Source organism: Lynx canadensis, chromosome A3 (genome assembly GCF_007474595.2).
Source record: "Lynx canadensis isolate LIC74 chromosome A3, mLynCan4.pri.v2, whole genome shotgun sequence".
Classification (NCBI taxonomy): Eukaryota; Metazoa; Chordata; class Mammalia; order Carnivora; family Felidae; genus Lynx; species Lynx canadensis.
In genome coordinates, this window is record NC_044305.1 from 138,744,325 (window position 1) to 138,772,193 (window position 27,869).

The 27,869-nt window shown below is 61.4% G+C and overlaps 1 protein-coding gene and 1 long non-coding RNA gene across 5 annotated transcripts in view; one reads left to right on the plus strand and one right to left on the minus strand.

Annotated features, from left to right (window-relative positions):
• Positions 1–27,869, plus strand: part of MYT1L (myelin transcription factor 1 like) — a 197,139-nt gene that overhangs the window by 164,456 nt on the left and 4,814 nt on the right. For both annotated transcript variants that reach the window (XM_030311735.1, XM_030311737.1), the window contains exons 17-20: positions 2,016–2,099; positions 3,438–3,659; positions 17,669–17,760; positions 24,604–24,707. In XM_030311735.1, coding sequence (XP_030167595.1) covers positions 2,016–2,099; positions 3,438–3,659; positions 17,669–17,760; positions 24,604–24,707 — 502 coding nt within the window. The remainder of the gene's footprint in view (positions 1–2,015; positions 2,100–3,437; positions 3,660–17,668; positions 17,761–24,603; positions 24,708–27,869) is intronic.
• LOC115511166 lies at positions 164–27,847 on the minus strand. 3 transcript variants are annotated; one of them, XR_004343457.1, is made up of 4 exons: positions 27,754–27,847; positions 26,574–26,766; positions 1,267–2,571; positions 164–973 (listed from the first exon to the last, which is right to left on the minus strand). It is a non-coding gene; the product is annotated as an uncharacterized LOC115511166 (long non-coding RNA). The 3 variants fall into 3 exon arrangements; XR_004343455.1 differs by having other exon boundaries at positions 164–2,571; XR_004343456.1 differs by having other exon boundaries at positions 164–2,571; positions 26,574–26,775.

Below are 27,869 nucleotides of genomic sequence, written 5' to 3' on the forward strand. Positions count from 1 at the left end.
TGTGGTGGGTGGGCGGACAGCTTCCAGCACAGCGCGAGTGACACCCGCAGGGGACGGGGCCCCGCGGGCTCCCAGGGCCGGTTGTCAGAAGGGCGCCCACACCGAGGAACACACCTCGAGGGATGTGCCCGCCAGCAGACGGCGGGGACAGTGGCGCCGGAAGAGCGTGCGAGGGCGCAGGCGTGCGCCAGGCGGGAGAGCCGGCAGACACTGGGGGCGGGGCCGGCCCACGGTGCCCACGGCGAGGCGTTTGGTGGTGGGCCACCGGAAGGTCCTAAGTGGAGCGGCTTAACACAGCTCGGAGCTGACGCCAGCCCGTCCCGACACGGCGTCGCGGAGGCAGAAGGGGGATGGTTCCGAAGGTACGGGGGACGTAAAACCAGCAGGACCCCGGGCAAGTAAGGCCAAGGATGAGCTCAGTTCCGTCTCGGGCCGGGGAGCAGACGCCGATGCCATCCACGGAGAGGAGCGCACGAGACGTGGAGGGAACTGAGGGCGAGGAGTTTAACCTTCAGAGGGAATGAAGGGCGTCGCCCAAAGAGACGTGACCAGGAGTCGTAGGACGCACGGCTTGAGTTTTGTCGTGGATGGCAGAGGGCTCAGGAGAGCTCTGCCGGAAGGGAAGGACGTGCGGGGAGAGGGCCTGGCGGGGGCTCAGGAGCACGAGGGACGTGTGAGCTCAGGCCTCAAGCGAGGGCAGCACACGACACCGACCTCCCGGGACACAGGCCCTCCAGACGCCGAGGCTGCCGACAGGCTCGGAGGAGCATCGCCTGCAAGAGGCCAGGGGCGCCCTCCGGCTCCGGATCATGGTGACCGGAAAGAGCGCTCTTCCTGGCAAGAGATCAGAGCTGGACGGCAGTGGGGACAGCCACGGAGCGGCACACCCACTTTCCAAGTTTTTACCTTGAAACGGAGGACCAGAGGCAGCAGGAAGGAGAGGATCCGGGCACATCTCGTCTTTCCCACATTCCTATTAAAGGAGACGGTGACGTAGCAGACGGGCCACGTTCCAGAGGGGTTGGGACACCTGTCGACGGAGACAGGAGGGGGCAGCGCCGGGGCCCGAAGCCCCAACCCCAGCACCCGCCCTCTGCCTGTGGGGTGCTGCTTCTTACCCGAGAGGAAAGGAGGGAAGATGCTGGGGGGGGGGGGGGCAGAGCGCAGCGATGGGTGAGGGGACCCTGAGACTCAGCGTGGTCAGCCAGGACTGACCGGGAAGCACGGCACAAGCTCAGGAACGGAGGAGGGGTGACGGGTACCCACCTGGGCCACGGCCGCACGTTGGCACCGGACGAGTCTGCACCCGTGTGTCCCCGCGTCTCCGTAAATGGCCTAGTTCCTGGTTTTTCAGTCTTTGCACAAGAATCGCATTTATTCTGTACGTTCTCGTGCACAATCTCATATCACAGCCTATTGTTAGCCCGTGTACACCCTCATGCAAGTTAGCACATGTGCAGTTCATACATGTTGGCCCACGTGCATGATCAGACATGTAGGAGTAGTTTTCTGTTCCAGCCGGAAGTCTTCCTTTAGATAAGCGTGAGCTTCTATTTCCGAAATTTTGACGACTGAATAAAATAATCATGTTCAACTTCCTCTGCGCCTTCTGCAGACTCACAGTAAGTCTGCACTTGAGAGGAATCAGACCACCGGGTGTCATTGTCCCCAGATGGCAGGGCCCGGGCAGCGGGCTGCAGACAACAGGTCGCCGAGGAAGAGACGGAGGGAGCGTGTGTTTTCTGCTCAGCGTTACCCCTTTTCTGGGCCCGCCACCCAGCCTCTCTCTGGTGTTCCCAGCCACCCAGCGCTCCCCCTCGCCAGGGGACTGACGGGGTCTAAAGACTTGGAGAGCACACGCGGGGCCGTCCCCGGAAGGTCCCTCCTCCCGGAATAATTTTGTGTTCACGGGGAGCAGCTCCAGCTTCTGGAGAAACAGAATCTGAGCAGCGACAGCGGGGAGGGACCTGCCCACGCCACGGTGGACGCGTCCTGAGGCTGTGTCCCTTCTTTAGTCTTTCAGGTTGCCCGAGAGCAAAGAAAAGTGGCATCAGGGTGGCACAGAGCAAGGAAGACAAGGAAGACCAGGAGCCCATCAGGTGCGCGTGTGGGGCTGGCAGAGGGCGGGCAGAGGGCAGCGAGCCCTTGGGGGAGCCCAGGGGGGCGGTGGGGGCAGGGGGAGGGGACGCCAGGCACCTGCAAGGCCACCTATGGGGCACCAATCCCAGAGCACACCTGCCGGTCAGGAGCACCACGTAAATAGGGAACCTCCAGCCACCTGATGCTTGGGGGAAGCAGAGCCAGGAAACGTCCCTCTGCCCCTCGGTGGGAGACGCGGTGGCGCTGGCGGGGAGAGGCAGGTGTTAGCGGTAACACCGACGGCGAATGTCCGCTGGAAGCCACGTAGCCGCCCTCTGTCCGGTTCTCCGGCAGGACCTGAGAGCGGCGGGCAGGCACCCCGGGCTTCCAGCACATCCTCCGGGTGTTTGCCACACACGGAAGCCCGGAGCCCGGTCCCAAAACTCCGTAAGATAAACCTGGGCTGTCTCCCTGCGATGTTCATCTCAGGGCCTTTGGAGAAAAAAAGAAATTTTTTTAATCAAAAAAAATAAAGATGAAAATTATTATAAAAATTACATAAAACGTATCAAAGTAATCAGGTTACACTAATTTTGTAGAATGTAAACTCTGCCGTTAAAAAAACGCATGCGAAACCCGCCGGCCCGGCCCGGGCCGGTGAGGCGCGCTGAGTCGCACCTCCGTGCGGTAACCGTCGGTGGTCTGCCTGCGTCCTCGGCCCCACGGCCGTCACTGCCCCGGGGAGGTTCAGGAGCGGGGTTAGCCTGCCCTTGACCTCCAGCTGCAGCCAATGATTTTCCTACCTATTCCCCAAAAGGTACTGATGGGGTACCACGTGCCGACACCGTTCCAGGAGACTTAATTAAAATCTCTGCCTCCTGCTTAACACCCTCTCTGGCTGGAGGCTATTTTATGGCCCCGGGAGAACACAGCCAAACAGAACGCGCTTTCTAGCTCTTGAGAAAAACCACGGGTTTATACAATCGCCTTTAAAAACCAATCCTGCAATTTCTCCTTGGCCTTGCATTCCTCCACCGAAAGAGCTGTGATTCTGTCCGAAAGGGGGTCTTTTCAACAGATGCCTGCATCTCACTTGCGACATCCAACATTCCTCCCCAACGCAGACATTCTCCCCAAAACCGCCTTCCTGGGGTCAGCGGCTGACCAGGCGTTTCCACGCGAGGAATTACCTCGGCTCTCCACTAGGTGGCACTTTCAGGGCCTTTTTCTCTGTCCTTTTCCTTTGCTGGAGCAGAGCCTGATGGGTTTTTCCTCAAGCCAGGTTCTTCCGACCTCGTTGTGGAGGCCACCAGGCATATGGTGGCACGACCATCACGTGCGTGTCTTCTGCTCCCCAGATGTCCCGTTCCTGGGTGCGACGGCCAGGGCCACATAACCGGGAAGTACGCCTCCCACCGCAGTGCGTCAGGATGTCCCTTGGCCGCCAAGAGACAGAAGGACGGATACCTCAATGGCTCCCAGTTCTCCTGGAAGTCGGTCAAGACGGAGGGCATGTCGTGTCCCACGCCAGGATGTGACGGGTCGGGCCACGTCAGCGGCAGCTTCCTCACACACCGGAGGTGAGTGGCCGCCTGTCCCGGGTCACGGCCGGCACGATGCGAGGCTCGTTTAGAAAGAAAAGGTGCAAAGGTGCCACCGGCTCATGATCTCCTGAGGCAAAAAGAGGAAAACCCTCGAGTGTGCTTTGAGACGTTCGCCTCATTCCCATCTCTGCCTCAGGACAGGCGTTTACCAAAGTCCTGGATCGAGATCCACAGTAAGACGCACGCTGTAGCTGCACACACACGCGCATCTGCAGGTTTGTTCGTTTGGCCTAGAGACTGCAGGCAGGCCCTTCACTCCGGGAAGGAGGATGGTTTTTAGCACAGGGACCTCATGTTGCATGCCCGGGCCAAAAGGGGATCAGGACATTTCCAGAACAGCCAATCAACCCGTTAAGTTGTACTCGCTTAATTTTAAAAGAAATACGTGCGGTTGGGTTGTCTTAGCAGAAGAGGCCTATTCTGTTGAGTCAAATGCCACCCGGTGGGCCCTGCGAGGAAGAGTCGGGGTGGGTGGTGTAGACAGATCGCGGAGGCGGTGGAATCGGTCGGGCCACGTGTCCCCAGCTTCTTGCAAAGCAGGCTGGAGGACGCCAGGGGAAATGCGGTAGGCCGTGTCCAGGCCAGAATGATCAGAAGCGTCCACGCAAACAGGAAGGGGTCACGGCATGTGCAGGAATGTGTGGATCGGAGCCTTTCGGTGCCCCTTGAAAGGAAGGTTACGCTTTCACTGTGAAAGAGAATCCTGCCGTGATAGGAACTCACACAGGGTCAGGGGACAGAGAGGAAACACGAATGGCTCTCCTTGACCGAATCTCTCAGCCTACGGCCCAAGGCCAGCGGCCTGGTGTCTCCTGGGAGAGGCTGGCCTTGATCGGAGGGGCCCCCGCAGCCTGCAGGCGTTCACATGCTCGGGGCCCACACGGCGTCCGTTCTGCCTCCGTGCACAGACAGACCCCACTCCCGCTACTGGGACGAGGGTCTACGCCGAGGTCCGCTGGGACCCAGGACGGGCAGTGACCCCAAGGCGCCCCCTTTTGCCCATTTGCCCAGGTCCCCGCAGGAGCCACAGAGGGTCCCGGATGTGACCCATGACGCCCACCCAGCCTGAGGGCCACCAGCCCTGCTGCACGAGGCTGAGACTATGGCGCTGGCCACCATGACCCTGCCTCCAGAGGACCTGGGAGGGGGGACGCGTCAGGGCGCTGAGTCAGGGGCCCTGCCTTTCGCGCTCCCACGGCGGCCGAATCCTCGCGCTGTGAGCTGGCGTCTCAGTCGTCCCCGAGGAGGAAGAGGGCTGTCGGCGTGCCTGTCGGCGCCGCTCTGCCCCCACAGGTGCCGGGCGCTTAAGATGCCTTTGCAGGCCCTCGGCGTCTGTGCAGGAACAGGGTGGCGGCACGCGGGTAAAGGGGACGAACAGAACCGAGCGCAGAGCTGAACTGGTGTGTGTACGTTGAGGTAAAACGCACGTCTTACCGTCTTAACTACCTTTACGTGCACAGCTCAGCGGCAGAAAGGCCACTCAGGTTCTTGTGCAACCGTCCCACCATCTCCAGAAGCTTCTCGTGTTCCCAAACCGCAGCTCTGTCCCCAGTAACACCGAGGCTGACCCCCTCCCCCAGCCCCGGTGCCCACCGTCCACCCTCCGCCTCCACGATCAGACGACTCCAGGGACGTATGACGAGTGGAATCAGCCGGTGTCTGTCCTTCTAGGTCTGGCCGATTTCACTGAGCACAGCGTCCCCAAGATTCACCGTGTGTTGCAGCTGTCGCAATGTCCTTCCTTTTTAAGGCTGAATCACACCCTATTGTCTATTGACCTGCGGTTTTTATCTGCTGAACAAGTGCTGATTTATTTTATCGGGTAGGCAAAATGCGATTCCCAGAAGGTGCGAGAATTGGACGATTCCCGGGCAAGAATTGGAAAAGCGTGCAGACGTTAGCTGAGCAGAGTGTCTGAAGGCTCAGCCTTTGGAGGCTGTGGCCCCGGCCTCGTGGGGTGACAGGCCAGCCGTCGCCCCAAACCTTTAAGGTCTTAGCGAGGAGGAGTCTCCAGAAAGACGGCCTTGGCGCATTGAGACGTGGGGTTCCTGATGCACCCCCTGTGCTGGGAAAACACAAAGTTCCCGTTATCCCTCTTTTCCTCCAAAGTGTGGCAGCCTTCATAGGTGACAAGAGATCATGTCTAACGGTGCCGGGACAGAAGCACCGGGCGAGCGGGAACACGCGTCTGTGGCCTCCAGGCCCTCCGAGTCGCTCTCCCCAGTTTCCTCCTCTGGGAGGTCACAGCCCGCGGACACCCCGGGACAGGGACGGTCAGAGCCCCAGGGGCTCTGCGCGCCACAGTCCCCACAGTTCCCGCTTGCCGCGAAACCGTTGGAGGCAAACTCTCCACCCTGTGAGGGAGGGTGGGGGGCTCCAGCCCGTGTCCCCAGCAGAGCTCACGTAAAGGGCGTAGGAAATGTCTTATTTTTCTTCAGGATTGGCCGAGTCTTCCTAAAACAGCAGTGTTTAGAATGAAAACCCAGATACTTTCCCATGTAAATCAGACATTTCTATCAGGACATACTGCGAACCCTCCAGCAGTACGGGAAGCCGAAGTCGCTGTCTTCTGACGATGCGGCACAGGCCCTCGTGATCTGCAGATGCTTCTCGAGCGTCCGGGACGGACCGGCTCTCCCCGTCGTCACTTCGAAGGCCAGCTGTGAGCCAAACGAGTGCTGTCACCCGAAGCAGTGGCCACACGCACCTCCCAGGGGGCCGTGGAGAGGGTTCCAGAAAACCTGGATGGGGACAGCTGGGACCAAAGCCAGCCTGAGAGAGGGCAGAGGGCAGAGGGCAGGTGTCAGGGTGGGGAGTGAGGATGTGGCCACTGGTAGAAGAGATTCAGGAGGGAGACACGTATCTCCCCAGGGCCCAGGATTGGAGGCATGGCCTCGGGAAGAGAGAATCCATGTGTTACCAGAAGGGGAAAGGGGGGGAGACAGTAAGACACTGAAGACCCAGGCCGGCTGCGGGAGGTGGGAGCCCGGCCAGGACGACGACAAGTGGGGCAGGAGGAGGAGGGGTGGGTGGGCAGCGGACGGCGGCCCAGGGGGCCCCAAAGGGGCGGCACGCCCCGTCCCAGCAGCCAGCAGGGTGCGGGAGGGGAAAGCAGGCAGCAGCCTGGCACAGCCCGGGCACGGGCCCCGGGGGTGACTGGGAGCGGGGTGCAGGCAGGCCGGGAAGGGCGGGGAGGCCGGGAGGAGCCGGCTGACCCGGCGGTAGCGACACAATTCCCAGCCGGCACCCGCCTTCCCCCCACCTGGTGCCTGGGCTTCCGCCCGGGGACCTCACTCCCCTCCCTGCCAGCCTTGCTGAGTGCCATTCCCTCCGCCTCTGAGCGCCTTCCCGTTGCCTACAATGCTCTTTCCTCCACTTCCCCACCTGCCCTACGAAGGCCTCCTCGTCCTTCAACGTGATGTCGGGCTCGTCGTGCGCCAAGCAGAGTTCGAAATACCTTGCGATGTTAACCCTCGTCATCTTCATAAGAACCCATGGAATTAGGCCCCATAACGTGCCCGGTTTGTAAACATTCCTGGTCTGTAGACCAGAACTCAGGCCACAGGAGTTAAGTACTTGTGTGTCTAAGTGACGGGGCAGGACTCGAACCCAGGCAGCCTGCCTCCTGCATTCCGGGGCCCCTCCTCCGAGCTGTGCGGCTCCCCTTCACCCTGAGCCTCTGTATCCAGGTGGTGAAACAGGCCGGACTCCCCTGTCCACGCAGGGTGCCCTGTGTGTCCCGCTCCCCGGTAACTGCAGGGTCTGCCCTGCTCCGTTGCAACGGCTTCTTCCCCCTTCCACGTATCCAGGGCACCTCACTTGTCCCCGCATGCCAGCATTTAGGAAACGGTCTCCCGCCTCCGTGAGTGACGGAATACGTTTTCTGAGGTGGTCAGAGCCCTGGTGAAAATAGGAGGCAGCAGGGGGCTCACTGGGCGCACCGAGCAGCCTGGCCTCCTCCGAGACAGGAGCGCTTTCCAGGTGTGACGGGTCCCGAGGCAAGAGGTTCCAGCACGGTCTGGGGGTGAGGGGCATGAGGTGGAAAAGCAGGGCACAGGGAGAGAGCTCTGCCGGGGGCCCCGCTGCCTGGGGAGGCCACTGTGCATCCTGGGGCACAGGTGCGGGAGGCCGGGGGCGGGGGGGGGGGGGGGGGGGGGAGGTGGGTGTCCCTAGCTGTTGAACCTGCTTCTCTGTGTGTGAGTATCCCCTCCACCTTACTGCCCTTCAAGGAGCAGTGGAGGAGTCGACAGAATCAAAGTCGCTGGTTCTAACCCTGGAAACAAAGTACGCAACCTTGGAACTAAGTCGTATCTGTCACTGGGCTTGACCAAAATGAACTGTTTTCAAAAAGATCACACCCTAGACCCTCCCGAACTTCCCCACTTGGATCCGACGACCCGATTTATTTTATTTTATTTTATTTTATTTGCAGCTCCCTTCTAGTCCATCCCCACAGGGAGCTGGCTTTCTTCAGAACTTCACCTTGCTTGGCACTTCCCGAGAGAATTGCATTAAAAATCATTCCCCGTGCTGAGCGCTTCCTACCGGAGTTATCTTGTACTCAGTCACCTCCCGCCACGACCCGGAGGAGGACCCAGCTCCTCCCCCACATCCGTCCCGTAGGGAGACCCAGGCCATAGCATCGCCAGATGCAAGGGACGCTGGGGGATGGAGTCTAGGAGCCCAAGAGGAGGAAAGCCCTATCCTTATCCGGCTTCCATGGGGTATTGAGAAGCCCTAAACTTTTCACAAACGTACGTATCACTGAGCCACCGCACCCTGAGATTCAGAGGTCAGACAACCGACACCGAGGAGGGAAGGCACTCTCCGGCGGGCACGCTGCCAGGAAGGAGAAGGTCCCGCCCGGGGCATCACGCGGGGACCGTCGTGTATACCTGCAGGACGGGCCCGGGACGCCTGTAGTGCGGGAACCCTGGCAGGCGTTGGGAACAGCACTTCGGCCACCTGGCCAGCTCAGCTTCCTCGTAGGCGAGACACCTGCTCCTGGTGAGGCACGGGGGAGGCGGAGCGGGGCAGACCCCTCCCGCCTCGGGGGCGTCAGCAGCTGGCACGGCCCTGCCCGTGCCCAAGCCGGAGGTGGCGGCCTGGGCAGCGAGCCATCTCACGGCTGAGAGCTCGCCCCTCCCTCCAAGACCACACGTGTGCACAGAGGACCCGCAAGGAGGTTCCTCGATGACAAATCCAACTTCCACCGCTTTCCACCGCTTGGAGGAATGAAAACTCACGGGTCTAGTAACTGTGATCCAAGGTGTGGAGGAAGCCGGGGGGCCTGCCGCTTCTGGAATGCTCCCTCTGGACTCTGCCCGGCCCCCTGGCCCTCACCCTTGTCACAAGGACACTTGTCTGAGTTCCCTCCCCCCGCTGCTGCCACAGGAGGAAACGGGGAGGCCGTGGCCGGGGTTTTCGGGGTCACAAAAGCTTACTGAAGGCTTTTCTTTACAGCACGAGAAGAGAGGTCCCCTAACTTGCAGGCTTCTGTCCCAGGGGAGGAGGGAAGGAGGGGCTGAGGTGGCCGCTCTCTGGAAGGAGGAGGTGCCCTGCCAGGCGGGACGGGGATCTGCTGGACCCCCGCCCGTGTCCGGGAAGGCAGCCGTGCCCCCACGCCCCCCTGGCCACCACGGGGCCGTCTCACCCGGTGGCGTCATCTGCGGAAAGATGCCTCCACGCTCTGTTCTGCTCGAGGCCTTGGATTTGCTCTGTTGGCCGAGGAGGCCGGGAGGCAGCGTCCACCCTGCAGGGCCACCTGTCCTTCGCGGGGCCGGGGCTCCCCGGCAAGAGGGGTACCGTGAGGCCGCGCTGAGGAAACCGCTCTCCCCTGCGGGGACGCACGCGGGGCCGTGGGCCCCGTGCCCTTGGCGAGAGCCGCCCACACAGCCTCCTCCTGCACACACCCCGGAGCAGCGGGCAGGACCCAACTGGGGCACACGACGAACCCTCCTCCGCACAGGTGGCCTGGCCGGTCCCCTAACCGCACGGGAGATCTGAGTTCAGGGCCCCGAGCGGCCGGCCGCCAGGGCCCGGGTCCGGACGCGCCCCGTGGGACTGGTCCCCTCTGCACGACCCCGTGCTGACCCCTGTCCCCCGAAAGCACCCTGTCGTCTGACTCCTGTGTCTTAATCTCCACGTTTTGTGTCTGACGGGAAGCAGTTGAGAGGGAGAAACGTGGGCCCAGCACCTACCCGGAACCGCGAGCCCCACGGGCCCCGTGAAGAGTCAGAAGGGAGAGGTCACGCCTGTGGCCTCCTCGGCCTGAAGAGGATGGGAGACGTGCAGTGTTTGCTGGGGGGGGTGGGGGGGGGGGTGCTCGGCCCTCCCTCCTGGACCCACGTCTCACCCGCACCACATCTTTCTGCCCCCGGGCCCAGTCCGCACTCGACGGCTGCTGGAGGCTCACTTCCCTTCCAGGCGGCCTGACCAGCAGCCGGTGCCACAGATACCGCAGCCCGGGCCGTAAAGCCAGCTCCCGGCTCTGCTCCTGCCCGCGGGACACCTGCCCGGCCGCGGGAGCCCCTGCCGGGCCCTCACCAGGCTGAAATCAAGGTATCAAGGCCTGCGCCCCCACCCGGAGCTCACTGTCCGCCTCAGACTCACTCGGGGTCTTGGCAGAATCCCGTGCCTTGAGGCTCCGGGACTGAGGCCCCTCCCCCACCTCCCCCACCCCCCACCTCCCCCACCCCCGTGTCCAGACTGATGGCCGCAGGAGCAGCCACCTGCTGCGAGCACCGCTCACCCAGGGAGGGGTCGACAGGGGCCCAGGCACGGGGGCAGGGACTCCAGGGTCCCCCTGAGCGCTCGGCCCCCACCAGCATATTGTCGGGGCCACGGCGCCAGGGTCTTTAGAGAAACTTTAAATCTCTCCTACCGTCTCTGCCTCAAGAAACGCAGCCTGTTAGGATTGAGTAGGGAAAGCCAACGTGCAAGCCAAAACCCGATAACGCAAACGAGCTCGCTTTTATCTCCAATAAACAGACGAAGAAACGGAACTCTTAAAAGCTTTAAAGTCCCAGGATGGGAGTGAATCTGAATTAAAACACCAACACAGAACAGCACAAAACCAAACGGCACAAAGACCTCGGAGCTCTAGGTCAGAGGTCGCCGCTCAGCCGGCCCCGCGGACCCTCTTGTCTCCAGCCACTTCTGACCAGCGCGACACGACCCTCAACCCGTAAGCAAACCGCAGGTTTTGGGGATACAGCAGTTTTGTGAATGTGATTGTGTTGCACAGTTCTACAAGCCTGTGTGTCTTCTATGACTGTGCTCGTGTCTGTGCTTCCTCCCCGCGAGGCAGGCACGTAACCTGGGGTCCTGCCTCCACCCCCTGCTTTCTCCGAGGGCACACTTCTTGCGCCTGGGGGCGAGGTGTCCTTGCTCGTGGCCCCTGCGCCCCACCAGCTGCCTCCAGCGGTCCGCACGCTCCGTCCTCGGCAGAGGCACTGGGACCACCTGACAGTGGCCACCGGTGCTCAAAGACATCTGTCCTCTCTGTCCCTTGAAATTCCTGTGTCCTGGGGTCTCTGGGACCCAGCACCCCTGGCCTCAGCCCTCCCTGCCCGGCTTGAGCTAGCCCCATGGACACCCAGCACTCGGGGCTCCCAGCCGGCGGCGGGGGGGAGGGGGGGTCCTGCTCCCTCCCGGGAGCCACTGACACCCCTTGTGCCCTCTCCTCCCCCACAGCCTCCTGGCAGCTGCCCAGGAGGAGGACCAGCCCTCCAGGACCCTGGGGACAGGCACCCAGGCCTGTGGCCACCAACCTGTGGGGCTGGGAGCCATCGGTGCGGTTCCCCGCAGGGTCCCTGCCTCTGTTGTGTGACTGGTTCGGACGATTTGAGTTTACATGCGGACCCACGTGCAGCCCCTTGTGGGGACACCCTGGAGCCACCCTGGGGTTCTCGTCTACAGCTGCTGCAGTGGTGCCTTCCCGCCGTCCCTCCTCCGGTGCTGCGAGCAGAGCACAGGCCGAGCCGGTGCGGGCTCAGCGGGGGTAGGACGCGCACAGCCCCCTCCCTGGACTGAGGCCACCGGCCCTTCCCGAGGTGCGTCCCCGTGTCGCCGGAGCGCCGGCCTGCCCCCTGCAGTGTCCCACTCGGGAAAGCTCCCATCCACGGAACAGGGAGGGGTGGGAACACCGAAGAAGCTCGCGCACACGGCCGCCCTGACACGCTCCCGAGGCCGCAGGCGTGTGTTCTCTCGCGCCCTGGAGGCCAGGGGTCCAACACCAAGATGCGGGCAGGGCTTCCTCCAAAGGCTCCGGGGTGTCCTCCCGGCCGCTCCAGCACCACGGGCACAGGGCATGTCCCTCTTCTAGGGGACACCTGTCACTGGCCGGCATACCGTTGTCTCAGCCTGATCACATCGGCGAAGGTCCGGATAGGGCCCTGCTCACAGGTTCTGGAAGCTGGGACATCAGCATATCTGTCTGAGGGGACCGCTGACCCACAGTAATAACTCTGCTGGATTTCGCTCTGAGCTTCCTGAGAGTGAGCAGAAGGACAGACAGAAAGACAACGGCGTCCTCACCGCCTGTTCGGATGAGCTTCCGCAGCACAAAACCCAATGGGCTCAGCAAGGTGACAAGGGGACAAGGGGACAGGGGCTGTGTCTCTCCGAGTGGCGGCTTGTGGCCGTCAGATCCCGGCTCCCGTCTTGCTGCTGCACCATCGGGACACTCCGCGCCTCCTCTCGGGGGCTCCTTCTGTCCCCGTGAGGGGCTGGGGGCCGCGGTCTCTTGGGCACCCACTCAGCGTTTGCCTCCGTCCCCTGGGCCGGGTGTCCTCCTGTGGCCTCCTCACCCGTGGCCTCGCCTGGGGTCTCATCACACCGGATTCCTCGCTGAGGAGGAAGAGTGGCCGGGCTCCCGGCCATTGTGACCCACAGAAAGGAAGAGAAGAGAAGAGCGCACTCCGTACAGACGGACGGACGGACAGATGTCCTCCCTGCACTCGATTTCAGCAGCCGCCTCCAGGGAAAATCCCGGTCACTCCACCATCTCAAAACTCTGCTGAAACGACCTGCTCTCATTTTACAAACCCAGGAAACAAAAAACAGCGGGAACGCAGAAAGCGAAGAGGGCTCCGTCACTCGCACCAAGTAGCGGGAGCCGTGGAGGCGGCGGACGCAGGTGCACAGACCCAGGAAGGTGGGGACCAGAAGTGAGCACGCGGCCCGCGGGCGCCACGGACCCCGCGGCGGGATTCGGGGCGGGCTCCAAAATCGCACCAGGTGGAAATCTCTGTAAGGACAGCGGGGCTCCAGGAGCCCGGCCTCGTGCGCCCCCCGCCCCAGCAGAAGGGACGGGGTCCCAGGTGCGTGGGAAGCAGGAATGGAGGGGGGCGTGGGGCCCTCCGCCTCTTGCTCCCAACCTGCTGTGGCCACCGCGTCAGCCCGTGTGCAACCCCTGCGACCTCCAGACGGACATCCGCAGGCCCCAAGGACAGGCCTCAACTGGCAATACTGGGGCCATGGGAATGAACAGCCAAGGACGACCAACTGGTTAAGGAAAGCGCTAAGCAACGTAACAGAAAGCGAGAGAAACTGCACAAAGAGAAAGAAAGGCTCAGAGAAACAGGCATTTCTGGAAAGAGGAGATTTTTTTTTTAATTTTGTCATCAGAAAAGGAGAATAAACAGAATGTAACAAATTATTATATTCCTAATCCAAGAAAAATTAAGAGAACAAGAAAGATCTTTTTAAAACAAAGACAAGCGAAATAAAAAGTTCAGTTACAAGGTCAGAATATAAAGTCGAGGAAATCTCTCTTAAATTACAAACATGAGAAAAGAAGATAATTTAACAAAACAGAGAAAGAATCGAGACGCTTCCTACGGAGCTCACAGGGGTCTGCGAAGGTAGGAAAAGAGAGAAAACAGGAGAAGGAAAATCACCGAGGGAAGAGCGGGACACACACCCAGGGGAAGGTCCCCGAGCCTGGAGGGGGTTCGGCTCAGATCTGCGCTTGCTGAGTTTAGAGAAGGCGTCCTGAAGGAATGAGAGCAGCCGTGGAGGGGGCACCGTGCCCCACGGGCTCCCCCAGAGCAGCAGAGCCAGGACCAGAGACCTGCCTCAGGGCCCCCGATGCTCTGTGGCCACCCAGCACCCAGACCCAGGCCCTCCCGCTGGGGTGACCGTCCTGTCGGGGTGACCCTCCAGCCGGGGTGACCATCCTGCTGGGGTGACCATCCCGTCGCAGTGACCCTCCCACCAGGGTGACTGTCCTGCTGGGGTGACCATCCCGCCAGAGTGACTGTCCTGTCAGGGTGACCCTCCTGCCGGGGTGACCCTCCTACCGGGGTGACCCTCCAACCGGGGTGACCGTCCTGTCAGGGTGACCCTCCAGCCGGGGTGACCATCCTGCTGGGGTGACCATCCCGTCGCAGTGACCCTCCCGCCAGGGTGACTGTCCTGTCAGGGTGACCGTCCTGTCGGGGTGACCGTCCTTCTGGGGTGACCCTCCTGCGGGGTGATGCTCCTACCAGGGTGACCCTCCAACCGGGGTGACTGTCCCGCTGGGGTGACCATCCCGTCGCGGTGACCCTCCCGCCAGGGTGACTGTCCTGTCAGGGTGACCCTCCTGCCGGGGTGACCGTCCAGCCAGGTTGACCCTCCTGTCAGGGTGACCATCCTGCCCCGGGGCAGCCAGCCTTCCCGTGGGCAGTGTACCAGCCTCCTACCCCCTCCCCGCACGTTGGGGGCAGGTGGTCTAGAAACCCTAGAGAGCCAGGAAGCCCAGTAGGCAGTTCAGCGGGGACATTGGTGCCCCTCCCCCCACACGATGCCTCCTGCTCGTGAGTCAGCAGAAGCGGGGGTGGGGATGGCTGTGACCATTGACCGTCCACACTGCAGGCCCCGTTACTGAGTGTATCTCCTCTCTCTCAGGTGACAGTCACACAGGAAGGGGGCCGTTCAGCAAGGTGAGACAGCAAATAGTAAATCAAGTGTCCAGGTGGTAAAACGTGGCTGGAAAGAGGCCGGTTGCATCTGGGTGTGTGCCCCCGGGCCGAGTTCTGAGCCACAGACAGCCCCGCGTGCGGGTCCCCGAGAGTCCTCCGTCCCTAAATGCTCGGCCCCCCGCCCCCGCTCTCTGGGCCTCTGGGCAGCACACCCCACCTGCCCACAAGGCTCTTATTCTCCTCCTCCCACGACCCACCCTCACCGCCCCCGTGTCTTTTCAGCCGTACCTTCCGGAGCCTTTCCCTTAATTTAGCTATTTTCAGCTGTAAGATTCTCCTGAAGGACGTCCGTTTGGGGCCGATGTCCTGACCGAATGTCCCTCCTCCCTCTGAAGCATTTGCCTGGACCCACCCTGGGCTTCCTGGTGCTGTCCCTGTGCCTGACATCTGGGGGAGCTGGGGGAGGGGGGGAGGCAGCAAGCTGGGTGGGCAACAAGTTAAGTGATGCCCAGAGCGGCCAGAACTAAGACTCCGTGACTTTCCAAACCCCCACTCAGAGCGATGCGGTTGTAATTAGAGGTGTTCCCATCATGGCCCACTGGGCCCCGTGGGAGCCACACCGAGACCCCCAGGTCCGCTCCCTGCAGGCAGCGGGCGTGGGACATTCCCCTGAGTCCTCAGCCATCCGGGCCCCCAGGAGTCAACATGCCACAAAGTGAGGCCAGCGTGAGCTGCCACCAGATCCGCGGACCCGCCCCGCACCCAGCTCAGTGCCACGGGACGCTTCCAAATTTGACCCATGAGGTCATGCGGTCCCCGTGCGCGGGTGGGTGGGCCTGAGCAAAACAGATGACTCTGCGGTGCTGAGTCCCGGTTCAGTTTCCCGGCTTCAGGGCGGTGGCCTGCCATCCCCAGCTGGCCCTTCGCGTCACTGAAAACCAGGAGAAGCCTCGGAAGATGAAGGCAGTGTGGGCGAGGAGTCCGAATTTGGACGTGTTCCTTCCGCTGCACGTTCGGGTCTGGGAGCAGCGTTCTAGGCACCCCCGGAGACGCCCGGTGGGTCTACTCTGCTGATGCCTCCCCTTCGCTGCTTTGCGACCGCGCACTGCCGCGTGGCTTAGTTCCCACCACCCTATCGTCAGGGCAGGGGAACTCGGGTGGGGAGATACCCAGCGGGCACCACACTGGTGCTAGCGGCTTCCAGGAGCCGCCAGACTCGGCCGGCAACAAGCTGGCCTCTGAACAGCCCTGCTGAGCGGGGACAGGAGAGGACACCAGGATGCGAGAGCCGGGGGCTGGTGACCGGCCGGGCCCGCTTTCTAGCAGCGGGGCAGACGCGGACACGGGCAGGACGAACCGCGCTTGCCGACATCGGACGCGGAGCCCCGAAAAGACAGTGGAGGCGGCCGCTGGGACACTGCTCTGGAGAAGCCGGAGGGCGGTGGTCCGTCCACAGTGGGCTGAACAGGCACGACCCAAGCTGAGGGCCTGGCTCCATGAAGGGACGGTCACGGGCCACGGTGGTGACAGACAGTGGGGAACAAACACACACGAGGCTCGTTCCCGGCAGGAGCATGGACCCCCCCCCCCCAAGATGACTAAACCCCGGGGGACCCTCCAGTGCCTTCCTGTCCCCCACCCGCCATGCCATCGGGGGCCCAGAGGCATTTTCCCTGGGAGCTCACGCCCCAAAAATCTGGAAACACCATCAGCAAACACGGCTCACGGAGGGAAGGTCCCAGGAAGAGCAGCAGGTGTGGTGATTTCTCACGAATACTCTGCACGGCACCGAATACCAACGTCTCACAGACAGCGGACCAAAGACCGCTTGGACGTCGGCGTGAACCACGCAGAACCGTGAAAATATGTGACGTACAAGGATACGTCTTCCCCCAAACGGTGCTAATCCCCATCAGAAAACGTGTGAGAAAAGTGTGTGAAGACACTTAGAAAGCCTCCGACATGAACACAGACATTACATGGTATTGCTAATAACCACGTAAGCCACGCTGTCACCGAGTGTTGGATGGACACAGATACAGGTAAAGCCCTCACAGCATCGCTAGGCTGTGAACAGGGTCCGTCTGGCCCTGAATTATGGGTGAAATACAACATTATACATACGTGATATAATATAATGTGATATTGGACATACAGGTGCATACACACGTACAGTTTTCATTTCATCCACACACAAAGTGCCAGGGGAACCACGAGTGCGGGGGCCCCCAGTGTCGGTCCCTCCGGACGGTGGCGGGTAAGAGTGAGCCCCCAAGGGGCAAGGGTGGGGAGGCCCAGGCTCGGGGCCACAGAACATGTCGGATGCAATTGTCCTTAACGCTTACATAGTGAGAAAGAGAAGGAGGGAGGGAGCCGCCTGGGAAGACGGTCGTCAGACAGACACAGGGGCCAGATTCCCGGTTCTGCACATGCACCCGGAGGGGACAGAGTGTTAGCAACGTCAGGGGGCGGATGGGAAGTTTGCAAAGAGGCCACACATTTGATGTCAGTGGCAAAGGGGTTTTAAACATTCCACTGAGATCATGATATTGGGGCTCCATTTTCACAACTGCGATCGCCCCCAGTACTCTACTGGAGGCAGGACGGGTGCAGGAGGACCCGATGTGCCGTGAGACGGAACGGTGAATGTGGGGGTGAGCTCGTTATCGGCTCTTTCCGCTTTCGTACGTTTAAAATCAGATCTTAATCCAGGCCTCCTGTAAGTTTGACACCTTCTGTAATAAGGAAGTTTTCCAAAGCCAGACAGTCGCTCCATAGACAGCCACGCGGCCCCAGAAGGCACACGGTGAAGGGGGCGAGCGGCGACCTGCCCCGGGGCCCCGTGCAGAACCGTCCCCGAATCCACAGGCAGACACAGCCCCCCTCGTGCGCGGGGACTGGGCCACGCGGAACCCATTGCTCTGGCTTGTTTCCCATTCGCAAAAAGCCTGTGGCCGGCAACCAGTCTGACGAAATGACTCGGCGACACGCCCCGCTCGTGGCTCACGACTGTTCTCTCTGCAGGACTTTGGGGGTCCCGGAGGCCCGTGACTAATGCCACCCGTGTCTTGTCCCCAGCTTGTCGGGATGCCCGCGAGCCACGTCAGCCATGAAGAAGGCGAAGCTGTCAGGAGAGCAGATGCTGACCATCCGACAGCGGGCCAGCAACGGTAACCACCCCACGGGCTGCCCGGGGGGCAGGAGCTGCGGCCCCGCTCTGTCCTCTGGCGTAACCACAGCCTGAGACAGTCGCAGCGTCTCTGCCGGGGCGGGATAGTTCTGGCCGCATCTAAGAGGCCAGTCCATCCGTCTGGGGTCAGGGGGAGTGTCCCCAGCAGTCCCAGCAGTTTGCCCCCGTTGTGCCTCTGCCCCAGGCCCTCCTGGAGCGGCCGGGCTGGGGACAGCCGCCCTCCTGCCCCCTCCACGCTGAGCTTCCCAGCTGGCCCACCGTCCACCTGCAAGGACCTCTGGGTGCCAGAGCCGGGAGTACAGGGGTGCCACGGGAGGGAGGGCGAGGAAGCAGCCCAGCCTCTCCAGTATTCACAGCTTCCTCCTTCATTCACGAGTTCATGCAGAGTTGCAAATCGCGGTGCGTGTGTGGCCCCTGCGGATGTGGCGGGAGAAGTGTGGCTCTGCAGGCTGAGGGGACAAGACCGCGCTCATGCCGCAAACGGGCTCCTTTTCACAGTCTTTTCAGAGGGGCATTTTCGGAGTTGTTGAGCCTCTGGGGGGGGGGGGGAGTTCTGTTGGGAAGGCGCGGTGCGGCGAGTGACGCATGTGTCAGGTGAGCCCGCCCACGCCTGTCGTGTGCCGGTGGCCGTGAGGTCAGCGCTAACGAACCAACAACAAGCATCCAGGTGTCTTTCAGCAGAAACACGCGTAGAGCGAGCCTCCAGCCCGATGGTCGCTGGGACGTAAGCAGGGCTCGCAGCCTGTGACCTGCGCCCGCCCTGACGGCTGACTCGGCGTTGGCGGGACTTGGTAGAACACGACTCGAGGGATTACGGCGCCTGGCATTTGCAACCACTCGGCAAACTGCCACTTCGGAGAGCAGGGGCAGGGCCCCTCCTCAGAGGATGCCGCGAGGAGGGTGCCGGGGCAGGGCCGACCCCGAGGCTGGCAAAGCAGGGGTCCCGGGCAGGCACCGCCATCGGGTTGGGCCCCTGGGGGCAGCGGCCAGCAGCGCAAGACGTGGGCCCACATGAGCCCAGTCCCTGGGCCCATCCCTGGAGCTGCGGCCCCGGGGACCTGGCCCCCTCTGCTGGGGTCTGCCTGAGGCCGCCTCCCCCGCGGGAAGGCCGGCCGGGCCAGGGCCCCGAGGCCTCCGCCGGTCACGGTCACGGTCACGGTCACCCGACCACTCATTCCAGGTCCCGACAGCAGCTCCGGGGCGTCCTCGAGCCTCCTGCACCACGCGGTCCTTAACACGCGGCCGTCACTGCCGGGAAGACGGCCAGGGTCACGGTGCGTGCGTCTGGAAGGCTCGGGCTCTGGCCTCCCCGCTTCTGTGGGACACACGCTCGGGGCCACAGGCACAGAGCTCGAGCACGTGGAGCGCCGCCTCCCGGAGCTTCGGGAACCGCACCGTCACCCGCAGGCCCGAGGCCGCGCGGGGAAGGCGCCGGGAGGTGCCAGGCCCGCTGCCGTCACACCTCTCGGCCGTGAACAGCAGTGCCGGCCACCGGGAAGAAACCACCACCGCCACCCTTCCGGAAACACTCAGCGTGACCTTTCACCAGACGCCCTGGGGGTCAAGCAGCCGCCCCCCGCCGGTGGTCGGGCCTGTGACGGTCCACACTCTTCGGTGACAGAGCAGCAGCGGGCTGGGGGTCAGTGCAGAGGAGCAAAGGACAGAAAACAGACCCGAGGAGGGGCCATGCGGAGGGAGGCAGGCGGGATCCGGGTGCTCTCGCCAGGGTGCGGCGGCTCGGGTCACGCAGCCGTGAGAGGTGGGAGCTGGACCGACCCGGGTCCTCCTGAGCCCGAGTTTCTCATCTGTCTGGACGTTCTTCGTGCCAGGACCAGAGTCACCTCTTAGTGACCCCTGGGGACACTCCTCTCGGTGCAGAGGCTGTGTCGTGAGGCGAGGATGGTCGGGCATCACCCTGAGCCGCTGACCCGCGGGCAAGCACGGGGGAACGCGCTGCCGCTCCCGGGGACGGGCCAGAACACGCCGTTTTCCACAAGGATCGCCCCCGTCCTGCCACGTGCAGAGATCTGGTCGCGGCGTTGCCCCCGCTGAGATGTGGAAAACAGTCTGTCTCTGTCTCTTTTCTCGAATATCTTGAGTGCAACCTGGCCTGACAATGCTCTAACACCTTCGCGGGTAACGTGGCCAGAAGCTCCCCTCCCTCCACGCCCGGCTCTTCCGTGAGCGCGCAGGCCTCAAGGAGACCACTGTTCAGTTGGCTGAGCTACTCCTGTGTTGGGATTCCAGCACCTTCCGTCAAGTGTTCACCTGAGTGAAAAGGAGCTCTTCTGAGTGTCCTTGAAGCTCCCTTCTGGCGCGGAAATCTGGGGCCCTGCCCCCCCCCTTCCTTCCTTCCTTCCTTCCTCTTCTTCCTCCCCCTCCGCCCTTCTCCTTATTCTTCAAACTTAAAGGTCGCCATGATTTCTTTGTCCCCCAGAACGGCTCTCAAAGCAGCAGGAGGTGTGGCCTCTGCTCAGACCCCTCTGCAGAGCCCCCCCTGCCCCCTCAGCAGGCAGCTCCCCACCCCCCCACCCCACCCCCGCCGCCAGCCCAGCTGTCCCCGCCTTTGATTTTGCTCTTTTGTTGTTGTTGTTGGATCTTTGTCCGCGTCTTGCCAAGGACAGAAGGAAATGAGGCAGCCCTCCTTCTTCCTCCCTGGATTGTCACAGAAGTCAGGCTGCGGGAAGGGGCTGTGACATCTATCGAACACGGAGGCCGCGGGCGGACCTCTCTCCCCGCTGCCCGCTGCAGGCGCTGACACACTTAAGCTCAGCCTCCCTGCAGGCGAGGACCCAGCAGAGGTGCCACTGCCCTGAGATACGGACAAGCGCGCTGCACCCCGGTCGCTCTCTTCCGTCTGCAGAAGCGGGCACCGCACCATGACCTGGGGCCTCGGGGGTGTCCTAGGGGCAGGCGTATGGGGAGAGCTTGAGGAAATTTGTTTCCAGACGCTGGAATTCTCTGGACTCTCTCCTGAGCCCAAGGGACTGAGATCCCGTCCACCTTCCCCCCACTCTGTCCCTGCCACCCTCACAGGTGAATGTCCGCTATAGGGGCGGCCGGGATGCTGGGCTGCGGGGGAACCGCCCGGGCACGCGGGGGGCCCGCCAAGCGCACAGGACAGACGCGGCAGGCACCCTGTTTCACAGACGCACTAACGGTCGTCCGTCCGTGAATCCCGCGCTCCTAGAAGAAAACTCAGAGATGGGAAGGTCAGCACAGGGCCCCTGCCGTATTTTTACTGGACGTGAAATGATATGACTTCCGTCAGAAAGTGGATCTGACCCGCAGGCCGCTCTGGTGATGACGCCTGAGTTGCCGCTTGGTCCGTGCAGTGCAAGTCGCTCGTAAATCTTATGGCCTAAACTCTTTGGTCCAAGGCTCTGATGGCCATTATTTCAAGCGCTCCACAGCATACAATTTTGAAAATACATATCTTTGGAAACTGAACTTACAATAAAACACTTAGAGGACCAAGTTAAGACTTCTAAAAAGGAATTTTCGCTTTTGATCCCTCAGTTCAGCAGAACTGGAAGCCCACCGCGCTAGGCCACATACGGTATTTCCACTCTTCCTTTTCCGCTTGCAGCAAGGTCAGCAGGAAAAACCAGTCTCTGTCACTTTTCACTGAAGACAGGTGACCACGGACGGAGACCACGCTGGCTTCTCAAGGAACACTTGCTATCCAGCCGCTTCCTTTAGCCCCCGCCGCTCGAGTCTGACTCCCGCGTCTTTTATAGATTAATTCATCTCTTAACAACCACTGTGTCAGAGAGGGACCATTTTTGCCATGGAGGAGTTTGAAGTTTAGGACTACGAAAATGACTCATCACCAGACTCTTCCGTGGGAAGACACGGACTTAGGTCCCGGGTTTGTCACGTTTCAAATTCCAGGCTCTACAGCCGTGGCTTCTCAAACCCCTCAGCGGGGCGGGTCAGAAATGCGTCCAGTGTCCGGGAGATATCTCAGGTCGTGTGGTCTCTGCGGCTGTCCCAGGAAAGTTAAGTAGAAAGGAGGAAATGCTGGACACTCTTTTGTAAAAACTCAAACCAGTAAAAGCGCCCCCAAGATGTCACCCGTTTTCCAGAGACCACGTTCTCTTCTCAGAGCTTTCTCAAAACTGTTCTAAGCTTTCATTTGCTAGAAGGCAGCCCCACGAGAAAGATGTCGACACGTCGGGGGGTTTTACGAACTTCAGCTCAATTTGGCTACCGCTGGCATCGCCTCCAACAAGCCAGTGCGATTTTGCCCACAGTCCTCTGGGCGTTGTGACAGCGCGGTCATCTTCAACCCGCCTGACCTCAGATGAGTTGTTTCGGTCACAATTCCACTCCGACACCATCAGCGGAAACGTGCCACGCTGACGCTGGGAACAGGCAGGTGCGCAGAGCATCCTTTTCTTATCAAGAATTGTCCAGAGTCAGACGTCGTGACCAAACAGTTCTGAGGGTCCACGCAGGACGGGTCCCCAAGAAGAGCTACACCAGCCTTCCCGCACAGGCTCCACCGCGAAACACGGTCAGGTCTAGCCTTCCACACTTTTAGCCACCACACACAAATAAAAACCTAGACCTTTCATTTGACATGTAAGAGAAACCAGTTGTTTTGTTCGCTGATGGCTCTTCCTTTGCACGGTGCACACAGGACGGAGACTTATTACCAGAGGGACTCGGGGAGACACCCCCTTCCCTGCGAGCACCAGAGAGAAGGCTTCGCCGTGAATAACGGTGTCTTTCAGAAGTCACCTGAATCTGGATGAGACAGACCTCAGGGGTCCCTCAGGGGTCGGGACAAAACAGGAAGGTTCCCTGTGCCTCTTAGAAACGAGACCACACTCACACTGATGCAGTGTTTGGATCCACAGAAACATGACACACAGCCCGAAAAAGCCAAGTTTTAAGTTTGTTCAGACCTAAAAAACCGCAGAAAGTATCACACGAAGCACTTGCTCAGAAACCTGAACCGAAATTCATTTTGGAAATCCACCAGCTCAGACACAGGCTGGAAGGGCCGTCGGTACACAGGTCCCCAGGTCCGTTTGTGTGAGAGATGTTCTCCGCGCGCCTGGGCTGCTGGCGTGGCCAATCCGTGTTAGCAGATAGACTGCTTCACAGTCTAGCTGCTTTACAAATCAGGATTCTTACGCACCCGTGTTCTTATCTCCAGGCGCATCCGAACGTCCCCAGAAACAATAATGTCATCAGCCACCCCTGGGCTGAGCCCTCCTGTGTGCTCAGGACCACATGCGGTGACTCAATCAGCCTACCCCGGCTGAGAGAGTTGCCGAGGAAGTCTGGTCACAGATAAAAAAGGGGGGAAATGTAACAGCTCAAATCGCTGGAAGGATTTCCTCTTGGACCCGTGAACAGCTTTGGGAGATACGTGGGATGGCGAGCAGGGAGGCTTTGCTGGTGACGTTCCGGACCCTGTAAGACATGGCTGGGGACACATGCTGAGGCCTCTATGGTGGAGCCAGGGCCACGAGACCCAGCCTTGGGGTCAGCGGGCCACAGCTGGTCCCTCTGGGGGGGGGGGGGGGGGGAGGGGGCGAGGGGAGCTCCACAGGTTCAAGATCTGCTTGTTTGCAATTTAGCCCCCGGGGTGGGTCTGTGGAGGAGACTGGAAAGGAAGGGTGGTGGACCCAGAAATCAAGCTGAACATGCGTGTTCTCTCTGCTGTACAGAGGAAAGGCCGCGTCTCCCCCAAGACGTGCGCATGTGGTTCACCTCAGGGAGATCGCCTACTGTTCCGATGTCCATTTTCTTTTCCATTTCACTAAAATCAACAACTGAGACCCAACACCGTGGATCCCACCACTCTGTCTTTGTCTTTCGGACGCGTTGGTGGGGAGGCTGGGTGGGCCAGGGCCCCAGGTGTCCCGGGCCTTCCCTCCCAGGGTGGCCGCCCCCCCTTCTGTCTGCAGACTGGAGAAGGGCGTCTGTTCTGGCCCCGAGGCCTGGGCTGCGTGCCTTGTCCGAGCGTTAAGTCAGCCTCCACTGCTGAGCTATGTGACCATGGGATGGCAATCCCGAGTCCTGGGCTGTCAAGGGTGAGAGTCTCTGTGGGACTCCTACCATTCTTCCCTCGACTACATTCAGCCTTAAAAGACCCACAGGCCAGAATGAAAAAGGGTCTGGATCATTTCCGCCCTGGCGCCTTCCACTGCCAGCAAGCAGCCAACTGAGCTAGAAACTTGGCCCCGGCGCCCCACGAGGCCAGAGCTGGCGGTCGGTCCCAGGGCACCCAGGGCGGGGCGGGGGGCTGGTGCAGCCTATACTCCCCATCGCCCCGCAGCCGCAGCAGTCCCAGCAGCAGATGCATGCTTTCTAGCATTTTCTTGTTTGTGTCAGTTACGTGGCCCGTGTGCAGAGAGCCCTTTGGGGACGACCCCCGCAGTCCCCCTCAGCCGCCACGAGTCTTGGCGGGAGGGGGCCCCGGACACTCGGGCCGCAGGTGTGGTCACATGTCAGCGGCTCTGTGGGGCCTGGCGAGGGCAGGGACGCTGTTGGCCTCGTTTTCGGATGTGTCCATGGTGTGACAAGGGAGAGACTGAAAATGGGCTGAGGGGGGTGAGCCCACCTCCAGGACAGAGACGGGGCAGCGGGGCCCCGGGCGGTTGTCCCCGAGGGGCCCCCTCACGGTGGAGAGGGGTCTGTGTGCCTCGGTTGTAGGGCTGGAAGAACATGCAAACTGGGCTATTCTATAAACCCAAGAGTCTCTTCTTCCAGAAAACCCAGTTCCAAACATAAAAAGAGCACAGAAAACTCAAAACGGTGGCTGTGTCTACACGCACGATGCTTGAACGCAGTTCTGTCCTTACAGGCATAGAAAACGATGAAGAAATCAAGCAGTTGGATGAAGAGATCAAGGAGCTCAACGAGTCCAACTCCCAGATGGAAGCCGACATGATCAAACTCAGGACTCAGGTAACAGTTTTTGAAGCCCTCAATTTTAGCCACCGTGTGCGCTCGGGCCGGGGACCCGGGGACCCGGGGACGTGCCAGCTCTTGGGCCTAGGGACAGGCCAGCGCTCAGCCTTGGGGCTCCGGGGACGCTCCAGTGCTCGGGCCGAGGTCACGTGCTCCCCTCCCCCTATATGCCACCCCATTTTCATCCCATGTCCTGATTGCTCATGTGGGCTGTTTTGGTGGCTGAACCCTTGGTGCACAGTGACCGCCAGCCCCCTGCTTCCTGCCCCAACACACACTTGAGTGAAATGCCCTTTGTGAGCAGTCCTGCCCGAGGGTCTCCCGTTCCTGCACATGAGCTGCTTTCCTCCCGAGACACGGCAGGCCCTAATGTCCTGTGGTCACTGTGTTACCTAGGGAGACAGCATAATTCCCAGAGAGGAGCAGCCTGGCCCCAGGGTCTTATGGAAGGCCGCCCGTTCGTGGGGTCTCAGGCCCAGGTACCCAGTGCAAGGAGGGAGGGAGGGAGGGAGGAAGGCTGCCCGTTCATGGGGTCCTAGGCCCAGGTGCCCAGTGTCAGGAAGGAAGGAAGGAAGGAAGGAAGGAAGGAAGGAAGGAAGGAGCAGCCATTATTGAGCACCTACTGGATACCTGGCTGCAGGGGCCGTGGTGTATAGTCCCACTGCACGCACAGTGGTCCACGGGGTAAGTGTCATCACTGTCCCGTTACACATGACTGGCTGAGCCGAGGCCAATGGCCCGTCCGCGGCAGCTCCGAGCCCCGTCCCCGAGTCCACGCGGCACCCCAGGCGCCCTGCCTCCTCTCTGGGAGCGCACGTGGGTGCTGCCGTCACAGCTGCAACGAGGCACGTCCGTCCTGGAGGAAGCCAGGGCTGCACGCCCTCCCCCTGCGGACCCCTCCTGGCCGCCTACAGAGCGGGCCTGTGGCACATCGGGTAGGGGTCACAGCTCTGCTGTGCAGCGGGCTGGCTCCGTCCGTGGCGGCATCGCACCTCCAGGGAGGCTGTGTCCCCACCGGAGCGCCCAGGGGGACCCCACGGGTGCCCCTGAGTGGGAAGGAAGCGCAAAGCGGGGGCGTCCTCTCTCCGGCGCGACTGTTCTGTTGAGCCGTTTCCACGCCAGCCTGCTGGCCCACGGCAGCCTCGCCAGGGCTCGCTCTGGTTACCAGCTGGGCGTTGTCCTTAGCACCAATCCGCATGCAGGGCCGTGCCCGGCCCCAGGTCAGAGGCCCGAAGCAGGTGAGGGCCCCAGGAGGACTCTAGGGCCACAGGGGCCCCCGTGAGCCCGCACACCTGCAGTGACTTGTTTCACTGGGTCCAATGAAAGCACCTTCCCGGACTTGTATTCTGCTCCCACGGGTGGAAGCCTGAACACCGATCGACCCAGCTCGCGCTCGTAATCCCGAGGACTCAGAACCCCCCACCCGCCCTGGGCGGTGAGCCGCAGCCGGCAGGGCCCCATTCTGACAAAACGCACTCGTGTCCCGCTGGAAGGCCTCCTTCCTGCCCACCTCCGTGCCCGGCCAGCCCTGCGGTGGAAACGCAGCTTTCCCGTGTGTCTGCTCGAGGGGCCGAGCCCTCACACGCTGGAAATGGGGCCCAGCAGCGGGAGCCAGTGCAGGGACGAGGGCCAGGCGCTGGGCACCCCCAGACCCGAGCTTCCCAGCGGCCCCGCACATCCGGAGCAGAGACAGGCCCCTGTGCACACATTCGTCTCACCCCTCCCTGGTCCTTTTGTCCCCGTGTGGATTGCCACTGCCCACCTGGGGCTTTCCGACATCCCGTGGGAACGTGTGCTCCTGGAGGCGTCCATGCGCCTCCAGCGTCAAAAATGAATTTAAGGGTTGACATGTATCCCACTGACCTGGCTGCTGTCCCTCGGTGGCTCCTCGTCTCTGGAATGCAAGCCCGGTGTCTTCAAGGGACTGCAGCACGCTGAGCCAGGGTCCGTGAGCCCATGGTTTCCGGGGCTGGAGGGTGCAGGGCAGGTCAGCTGAATGATGACACGGTCAGTCGGCCACGGAGACAGCACTCAGCAGCCCGGGAGCAGCCCGGACCTGGTGTCCCTCAGGAGGAAGGCATACGTGCTCATTCCTGGCAGCCTCCCGCCCCCAGTCGGCGCTCAGGGACAAATGAGGCTGTGGCCACAAGAGCCCCGCTACCCAGCAGCCCCTGAGTGCCTCTGCCTTCTAAATTTTGGCCATGGCACAGTTAGCCTCCCAACCTTGTCTTGGAAAGTGCCGGAAGGTTGGTGGTCCTGCCCCTGGGTTTCCCATGACCCCTGGCACCCTCACTCCCTATCAGTGACCAGAGGTAAAGGCAAGCATTCCCGGGGCCACCAGGCCGCACAGAGACACCACAGGGGACACAGCCCAGCAGTCTGAGCGGACGAACCACTGAGATGGTCCGTTCCCTGCTGTTCTCCCCGACCCAGCAAATCCAGGCCTGAGGCCCTGCCCAGGTGACTCGGAGAGACAGGGACCGAGCCCGCGGCTCTGGGCCCAGTGCTGCCTCGCCTGTTCGTACGCTGCGGCTGCGTGCAAGTCTTCAGCGTGGAAAGAGATTCTGCTGCTTCCGATCATTTTCTGGGTGGCGGGTCTGACCCCAGCCTCTCCCCAGGTCCCAGGTCCAGAACTGGAGACCGAAAGTGGCAGTCTCTCCATTTGAAATGGTCAGAACGGTATGAAGACTTACATATGTTTCTAATATTCTCAAATCAGTGATTCTTAGCTACGTCTATTTTGCTTATAAATCTCATTTTTCACTCAAGTCTTGTCTAGATTTTGAATGCACACACACAGGCCTTCCCGGCGCCTCCCAGCTCTGCCACAGTGACTAGATGCTCCCCAAGCATTTAGAGAGGATGTGCTTGTCAGATAGGGACACCTGTGTCCTTGTCCCCAAGCTGAGGACAGGGAGGGGACCGAGACCACATGGCTCATGGGCAGCAGAACCAGGCTGCTGGCCGGCTGCCCAAACCCCCAGTCCTGGAACCCCCACCAGTGCAGGCCTCTTGGTTTGTAGGCCCCTTCTACCAGAGTTACCTCTGGCCTTTCTTCCGCTGGGCTTTGCCACGACAGCCGCTTCCCTACTGGCTCCAGGACGGACTGGAGAGGTCTCCGCTTCCGCCTCCTTCTCTTCCACAGCCCCTCCCAGAGCA